This window comes from Tupaia chinensis, unplaced genomic scaffold (assembly GCF_000334495.1).
Source record: "Tupaia chinensis unplaced genomic scaffold, TupChi_1.0 Scaffold000037_20, whole genome shotgun sequence".
In the NCBI taxonomy this organism is placed as follows: domain Eukaryota; kingdom Metazoa; phylum Chordata; class Mammalia; order Scandentia; family Tupaiidae; genus Tupaia; species Tupaia belangeri.
This window is the reverse complement of record NW_006159479.1, coordinates 2,348,627-2,357,934: the sequence shown is the minus strand read 5'-3', so window position 1 is coordinate 2,357,934 and position 9,308 is coordinate 2,348,627. Positions and strand designations below refer to the sequence as shown.

General features: G+C 41.7%; 1 protein-coding gene across 1 annotated transcript in view; it reads right to left on the bottom strand.

Annotated features, from left to right (window-relative positions):
* Positions 1-1,428: 1,428 nt before the first annotated feature.
* FAM124A (family with sequence similarity 124 member A) overlaps positions 1,429-9,308 on the bottom strand; it is a 78,577-nt gene continuing 70,697 nt past the window's right edge. Inside the window, exon 4 of the mRNA XM_006140524.2 lies at positions 1,429-3,353. Within this exon, the coding sequence (XP_006140586.1) occupies positions 2,556-3,353 (798 nt within the window). The 3' untranslated portion in view covers positions 1,429-2,555. The remainder of the gene's footprint in view (positions 3,354-9,308) is intronic.

The following is a 9,308-nucleotide window of genomic DNA, read 5'->3' as shown; positions in this document are numbered from 1 at the left end:
TGCTGAGTCACATTTCTGGGGAGAACATTGCTAGTGGCTTTTATGAAATTGACTCTGCAGAAAGAAACCCCTCTTACTGTTCTGAGCCCTGGGTTTTATAGTCATTAGCTTGACCAGAGTAGCCCATTTTTTTGGCATTACACACCACAGTAGCAATAGATTGCATTCTGGTGTCTTAAGTCAACCTCAGACAGTGGTCTAGCCCCAGGGCTACTCAACTACAGACCTCAAATCAAATTGGCTCACCACCTGTTCTTGTAAATAAAGATTTATTGGAATTCAGTTACTCCCATTCATTTATGTTTTATCTATGGCTGTTTTCATATTAACATGGCAGTAAGATGCAACAGAGAGCATATGACTGGCAAACTTAAAAAGATATTTATTATCTAGCCCTTTTTAGAAAAACTTTGCTGACTGCTAGTCTAGAATTAGAAGAGGCCATATTTTTATTTACTAAATTGGAGTAGAGTATTACAAGTCTGAGTCCTGGGAAGTCCAGGATATTTGAGACAGGATGCAAGACTCTCATTACAAGGATGGCAAAGACTTGAGGCTTCGGTTCAAGTCTGATGACTGCTAACAGCTGCCTGGAGGGTCAAGCTGGAAAGGATTCTAAGCTGGTGTGGATACTTCAGGAGAAATAGAAACTGTACCATGAGTAATTTAGGCAAGGAGCACCAGACTGGGAAATGAACAATGCAAATCCATGTTCTTCCTCAAAGAGAAATAGCATTTAGGGACAGCTTGGCACTGTCCCTGATGCCAGCACTTGGCATTGCTGAGGTTGGAGCTGTAAACATACCCTTATAGGGGTGGGAGGAGATGAGATTTAAATACCATTCATGCTTAGACAGAAGCAGACAACAGGCAAGAAAAGCCAACAGCGGGCTAAAGCTCTAGCTTTAATTAAGGCTCTCACAAACTCACAAGGGCTAGCAGTGCACCAGTGTTTGTTCAGGAGAGCATTCTGTGTAAAGTTTCTCGTTTGGGAGAGGGAGACATTTGTCAATCTGTGCAATCAAAATGCCATCTAAAATGCCACAAATTATATAAAAATGAAAAACATAGGATATGTGACCATGCATGTTTACTGGAGAAAGCAGTATAAAATGTGGCTCCTGTTGTTTATACAGAGATATATACAGCCCTTAGATTGTGCTTTTGAAATGGAAGAATCTTAAGGCTACCTACCTATATATTTTAAATTTTGCCAGTGGGGGCATGTGGTTCTGGAGTGGGGTGGGAAAGGAAGAGAGAGAAAGAGAGAGAGAATGAAAAAGCATGCCTTTCCATGGGTGGTAACCACACCATAATCCCTTCTCTTTCAGTTTTCACTCCTTTCAGGATCTTGGGCATGCACGTGCACACATCTGGCGTGTCCTTCAAGCCACTGAGTCTAGGACTCAACCTGTACAGTCGCCATGTGGGATCCATCCATCCTAATGGCCATGCCACTGGCTGGCCCCCTATTCATATGTTTAACATCCTATTATTCTGTTCTTCCAAGAAATGGTTTCTTCCTCAGTGATCCAAGTCAATCCAGATAATGGAGTGGTCTTCTGTAGCCCTTCATTTATTACAGAGGATGTGCTATTGAAAATATGTATGCAAATCTAGTTTTTGGAACTCAAGTCATTTTTTAAATGCAGCAAGAGTTTGTTATTCATGCTAAATCTTTATGAAGCACATCAGCCATTTTTGTGTAAATCCAGATTTTCTGATGTTGCATGGCTTCAAAGTGAGGTACTGCGTAGTCTGATACATGTTTACACCATCTTGTCAAGCTGCCTTCTTCCACTGCAAGCAGGACTTGAGCATTCCCAGGGTCACTAGTGTCAGTATGTATGAGGAACTGTAAGTGAGCATTATGTCACCGTGCACTCCTCTCTCATACCAGCACTTAGTAATTTTCCCACATTCAACATTTTGACTTTAACTGTTTTTCCTTCACAGCATAAAAATGGCCCAATCAGCTTTGGCTGACTAGGTTCGTGTTTCATTTCAAATAATTACATGAAGGATTTAAATTGTGCAAGCGCACTAAACTGTATCTCAAATGTTGAGTATTCAAAAAATATATTTTGCAATTTAAGTTTGAGAATTTATTTGCATAAAAATGCCAGTATTTTTCCATCAAGTTCCTAGAAATGTACCACCTCTCGGCTACAAAGAGGGGAAGGTGGTAAGCCACTGTGCTAATGATCCCTGTGAAACAGATATAGCCATGCGCTGCCTAACAATGCTTCTGCTAACAGCGGACTGCATGTCTGATGGCGATCCCCTAAGATTATAGCACAAAACCCCAGTGTGAAGTAGGCTATAGCATCCAGGTTTGTGTAAGTACACTCTATGGTGTTTAACAATGAAATTGCTTAACAATGTATTTCTCTGTTAGAACGGATCCCTGTGGTTAAGCAAGGCATGATTGTAAATTCCAGACAGACCTGGGGAGCAGTATTGAGAACACAGGCACGTTCAGACATCACAGGGGCAGTGGGAACCGAGTTTGCGTGTCTTGGTTTGTGCGTGTAGGAAACAAGAGCAGAGGGTGTTCAGATGTAGAACTCCTCCACGTCATTATCCCCAGGACCAGCCAATGTCACAGATGGTGGTGCATCTCTACCAGTCTGCTTGATTTGGGGAGCATTGGGAGGGAGCTTTGGGGACGATGCTGTGAGCAAAGAGGCATTGGAAGCTGGGGGAGCAGTTACAGTTGTGGCTGAGGAGCAGGAAGACCCTTTGGTGAAGAAGGGGAGGGAAGTCCAGGAGGTCTCTGTGGGGCCCTCACTGACAGTGGGCAGTGGTCCTTCTCTGGAATCCTTGCGTGTTGGCCAGTGGCTGCTGCATCCTTCAGAGGGGAGGGATGTTTCCAGTGTGCTGCAGAATCTACTGGGTGCTGAATATGCAGAGACCACAGACAGGTCCGAGGAGGACAGACGCAAGCCCGTATCCACGTCCGTCTCCTGGGCCCCCTCTAAGTCATCAATGGAGAGGAGGTGGCCATGCCTCCACTCTGATACCCTATGCCCTGTGTTTGAAAACCACTGTGGTTCAGCTGAGGCGGCTGGAGAGGGGCCTCCTGTGGGCAAACAAAACAAGGACTTGCTTCTCTGGAAAGAGCAGGGAGGGCTAGGGGCACTACTGGTTCGCCTGGCAAATTCCTCCTGGTGCCCAGTAGGCAGACCCGCCTTGCTGGACCCTGGGTGTGGACTGTTGAGCAGGGGCTGCTGGCTGCTGCCAGATAAATAGCTTGGTGCAGTGGCGCTTGGTGAAGGAACAGAATGACGCTTCTTCTCAGAGGAGTGGTGCACTCTGCTGGGTTTAGGAAACTTCTTGTGTACCCTTTGTGCCTGTGGGGGAAAGAGGCATACCACATTAGTGTAAGATGGAGATTTGTCGTCAAGGCATCATGACACACAGTTTCTAACCACTGGAAATTTCCAGCAATGTCATGGCACTAGAGCATTACCAGAAGATTCACTCACCCAGTGCTAAAGCAAACATACAGGTGGCAGAGCTTCGAGGGGTACAGGACAGACTTCTTATTCTGAGAAGCCATCTCTGAGGACAGGAGATTCAGCTTCTCATCATGATAGGGAATGATATCTCTCTTTAAAAAATTAGTTATCATTATAAAGCAAAAATTACAGAACTTTTATTTTCAACAGGGAACTTTACCTTCTTTTGTCTGTTAAATGTTTCTTTCCTTTGCCCCTCCTACCCACCATCCACCACCCACTCCCTTACGTCTCTAGTATCTACATTTACCCTCTCCACTATCATATGTTCAGATCTTTCTATTTCTCCCATAGAGTGGGAATATACAGTGTGTATCTTTCAAAGTCTAGCTCACTTTGCTTAACATGAAATCCTCTATATTCATCCACTTTGAATCAAATGACAGGGACTCATCGTTTCTTCTTGCTGAGTAACATTCCATAGAATACATGTGCCACAGTTTTTCAATCCAGTCATCAGTTTTGGGATGCTTAGGTTGATCCCATGTCTTAGCACTTATGAATAATACTGCAATAAACATGGTTGGGCAGGTGTCTTTCTGACTGTTTTCCTATCCTTTGGGTAGATACCTAAAAGTGGAATTATTGGGTCATATGGTAGTTCTTTTTAAGGATCCTCCATATTGTTTTCCACAGAGGTTGTACAAATTTACATTACTGCCAATAGTGTAATAGGGTTCCCTTTTCACCACAGCCTCACTAGCACTTGCCATTCTTTATATTTTTACCTTAGTCATTCTCACTGGAGCTAAATGGCATCTCATTGTGCTTTTAATTTGCATTTCCCTTATGACAAGAGACAGTGAACATTTTTTTTTTTTCATATGCCTTTTGGTCATTCGTAAGTCTTCCTGGGAGATCTTTCTATTCAGTTCATTTGTCCATTTTTAAAATTGGATTTTTCTTCTTTTTTTTTTTTTTCTTAATAGGTGAGCTACTTGAGTTCTCTATATATTCCAGGTGTCAATCCCTTGTCTGAGAAGTAATTTGCAAATGTTTTCTCCCATTCTGAGAGTTGTCTTTTCATTCTAATTTTTGTTTCTATTGTGAAAAAGCTTTGTAGCTTGGTGTAATCTCACTTTTCTATTTGGGGATTATTGCTTGTGATTTAGGGGTCTTAAGAAATATTTGCCTACTTCAACATCAGCAAAAGTTTCCCCTAAGTTTTCTACTAGTTGTTTCTTGGTTTGAACTTTTATATTACATCTTAAATTCATTTTGAGTTGATTCTTGTTAATGATGGGAGATAGGGGTCCAGTTTCATTTTTCTGCAGATGGATATCCGGTGCCATCTGTTGCATTGTCTTGTAACCTTTGTCAAAGAACAACTGCTTGGGGCCAGCAGGTGGCATAGTAGTTAAGGCACTGGACTCCCACATGGTTAACCACCATTCGAGTCTTGGACCCAGTGACTTGTAATCACATTGGACACTTGTGTGTGCATGCCAAGATCACCAGAGGAGAATGGAGAAGGGATTGCAGCACAGTCATCCCCCTGGGAGGTGATTTTTTCACCTTCTCTCTCTCTCTGGTGAGTGCACATACCCTATAGCAAAAATGTCTATTTAAAGAAAAAGATTAGTTGGCTGTATGATTTGGGGTTTATTTCTGGATTCTTTATTCTGTTCCATTAGTCTATGTGTTTATTTTTGTGCCTATACCATGATGTTTTGATTATCACTGCTTTGTAATATATTTTAAAGTTGGGTAGAGAGATGCCTCCTACTTTATTCTTTTTGCATAGGGGTTTCTCATCATTCCAGACATATTTAATGATTTTTTTTCTATTTCTGTGAAGGATGTCACAGGCAATTGGATTGGAATTGCATTGAATATGTAAATTAATTTGGGTAGAACTAACACTTTGATTATATTGATATTGTCAATCCAAAAATATGGAATGTCTTTCTATTTTTTGGTATCAAACTCAATTTCTTTCTTTCTTTCTTTCTTTTGGAGAGATTTTCACTATAGGGTGCGTGCGCTTGCCAGACAGACAGAGAGAGACATAGAGACAGAAAGCGAGAAATCACCCCCCAGGGGGGATGGCTAAGCCGCAATCCCTTCTCCTCCATTCTCTTCTCGGGATCTTGGGCACACATGCACACACGCCCGGCGTGAGTTTTAAGCCACTAGGGTTACCCTGAGGGACATTTAATGACACCTGGCAGGCTATGAGATACTGGTCTTACCCTAGATAACAAACACCCCTCCTTCCTTGTTAAACAGAAACCTGTTTTTCTCACAGCCAGGAAACTTAGCTCAGTGTGTACCTATTCAGGGTAAAGGAGAAAAAACATACAGCCAGGAAACTTAGCTCTCAATGTGTACCTATTCAGGGTAAAGGAGAAAAGTAATGAGAAAGACTGTCTTTGACCACATGAAACTTACATTTCATTGAAAGGATAGGAGACAAAAAGAAACAACTGAGACAAAAGAATGTGATGTCAGGCACAAATAAAGGTATCAAGAGAGAGACCAAGCCCACCCATTAGGGCAGAGAAGTCTTCAGTGGAGGTGAGCTTTCAAAGATGGACAGTTGAGCCCCTAGTGTATTGCATGAGTGGGGATAGGGTGTGCTGGGGAGAGAGGCCAGCACATACAGATGTTAAGCAAACAATAAGCCTGTAGGGGGTGGTGATCAGTTTGGTCTGGCTAGAGTTCAGGCGGTGAAAACCAGTCATGGAAGGTCAAGTTAGGACCATATTGGTGAAGGAGGTCTTGACCACCTGGGTGAAAAATCCACATACTAATTATTCTTCTGCTGGGGCCACATTGAATCTTAATTATGTTTCTTCTCTATGATCATTTCCTTTTGTTTGTTTCTAAGATCTTAATTGCCTAACTCCAGAAGTCTCTTAACTTCATAGTCTAACTGATCTATTTTTTTTTCAAATTAACTAAGGGATTTTTATGCAAAGCTTCTCAACTGGAGTGTTTCGACTTTGAATAAGTTACTAAAGGTGTGCTGATACATTAATCTTCACAAGTGGCCTGTTGGACCCTATAAATATTATCATTTTCCACATGTCTTTGATGTGAAAAAGGTCCAGAGGGTCAGACATAGTTAATTTTAATAAGACATGGTCTTAGCCCCCAAGAATTAGCAATGTGACATTCAAATATAATAAAGGAAGCCATGATTCATTCAAGTCTGTATGGGGCATATTGGGGCACAAAGGAGAGCATGGTCATCTTTATGTAGGTGTGAGGCAGCCTCGGGGAAAGAGGAGAAAAAGCTGCCTTTGGAAAATTGTGCTTGGAGAAAATCTTGGAAGTCAAAGAGGTGCTTGATCTGGAGAGGAGTGGGTATAGTAAAGGATGGGCATTCAGGCACAGGAGCAGCCTGAGCAGAGGCTTGAGGCATTAAGCAGAGCAAGAGGGGAGCTTAGAGAAGCAAAAGGAGTTGTCCCATGGTGGGTCCTGAGACATGCAAATATGAGCACCGGGTACTTCAAAACCTGAGGCTTTATTGCAAGATGGCAGCACAGTGAGCTTTGTGCCAAAGAGTTAAGAAGAATGGATTGGATGGAGGCAAGATTGGAGGTAGGGGGACTATTTAGAAGATATTTCACTTGTCTTTTTCTTCTTAAGATCTGTGACAAATAACATTTTCAGTGTCTTCTCAATCATTGATTCAGATGTTCAGGATTTTCTATGCATACTCTGCTCAGCATTCTCGAGCTTCCTTCCGCTCAGTCTCTATTCTGTATGTGTGTTTTTGTGTTTTGCCCCCATGACTTGCTGATCCTATTTCCTCTCTTCAGGCTCTGTGCAGCATAGTGGAATTTCTAAGTTCTGCAATGGGTGGCTTAAGGAATTAAAGGTGAAGAGCAACAAATAAGATTTCTGATAGTCTGAATTATGAATCTTCAAAGAATATGATGGGATTTCGACCACTGAAGACCCTCTGCCCAGACTTCACCCTCCTGCTCCTCAGTCTAGCCAGGACCAGGATAAGCCAATCAGCAGCCATCTATATTTGAGTTCCTGGTGGCCCCATTCAGGGATTTCGACCACCAAAGACCCTCTGCCCAGACTTCACCTCCTGCTCCCCAGTCTAGCCAGGAGCCAGGTTAGAGCACCCTACTTACTCTCTCTCTCTCTCTTTCCATCTCTCTTTCTATTTTCAATTTTTTAAAAAAATTTAAACTTAGCTCTCTGCTGGTCTTTTGTCTAAGTCTCACCTTTCCCCCATCCCCATAGGATAAGCCAATTAGCAGCCATCTATATTTGAGTTCCAAGTGGCCCATTCACATGGCACGCTCACGTGCTGCCCGGTTTTCCTTTTTTGAGAAAAAAAGATTTTTTGTCTCTTTTTCTATTCCTGTTTCTTCTCTTTTTACCTTCTCACTTTTCTGCTCAGCCTCCATACACTGATTTTCTAGAGAGATCTAGGTGCTCAGTAGCCAAATATCTGAATACTTTTAGGGTCAGATTAATCTTCAATTTTCATTGAATCAGTTGTGCAAAGGGGACAAAAATGGTACTGATTACAGACTACAGATCATCTTTTGTATTCCTCTAGTTGCTCAGATTTAGCTCAAAAAAATAGGAAAAAATGTATAATCCATCAGATGAATGGAAACTACTACAGAGGCACAAGAAATAAGAGAAATAAAGATAATATATCTCTTTTTTGTAGAAAAGAGTAACTCCTCTTCCACCACAAAAAAATACAAAAGAACTCATGAAAATGTCAGATAAAAAGTTTTAAATATTCATAGTGACAAAGCTAACAGAGATGCAAGAGAAAAGAGACAAAGAACTCTAGAAGATGCAGGAGAAAAGAGACACTGAGTTCCAGGAGGTGAGGAAGTACTTGCATGATCTGAAAGAGGAGAAACACATCATAAAAAAAGAATCAAACGGAATTGTTAGAGATGAAGGCTGTAATAAAAGAAATCAAAATTTCCATCAAAAATATCAAAAGCTGGGAACCAGCAGTTAGCGTTATGGCTATGTCGCTGGACTCCCACGTAGTCAACCGTGGTTCGCGTCCCGGACCCGGTGGCTTAAAACTCACGCCGGACGCGTGTGTGTGCGTGCCCAAGATCCCGAGGGAAGAATGAAGGAGAAGGGATTGTGGCGTGACCATCCCTCCTGGGGGGTGATTTCTCGCTTTCTGTCTCTATGTCTCGCTCTGTCTGGCGAGCGCACGTGCCCTATAGCGAAAACCTCTCCAAAAAAAAAAATTAAATAAAAAATATATATATCAAAAGCCAATTCAATCATGCAAAAGATTGAATCTCAGATGTAGAAGATAGAACCTCTGACTAGAAAAATTCACCAAAAAGACTGAGAAAATAACCCTCCAAAATGAGAATAACATAGGAGTAATACTAGATACCATTAAATGCCCAAACATCCGGATCATTGGTATCCCAGAAGGTGAAGAAACTAACAAGGACATTGATAATCTATTCCATGAAATCTTGGAAGAAAGTTTTCCAAACCTAGAGAGGCACTCAAATATCTAGACCTAAGAAATACAAAGGACCCCACAGAGAATTGACTCAAGAAGATCTTTCCTTTCTCTCTTGTCTCTGCCTGTGGTTTTGGTCAATCATAGCCAGATTGACCAAAACCACAGGCAGAGACAAGAGAGAAACATCAAGGTATTTTTAAAGGCTATCCCATAAGGCTAATGTCAGACATCTCATCAGAAACAATATAAGCAAGATAAGAAAGGGAAAATATATTCAAAGTGTTAAGTGAAAAACAATTTCAACCAAGAATACTATACCCAGCAAGATTATCTTTCATATGGGAAAAAAAGACAAAAAC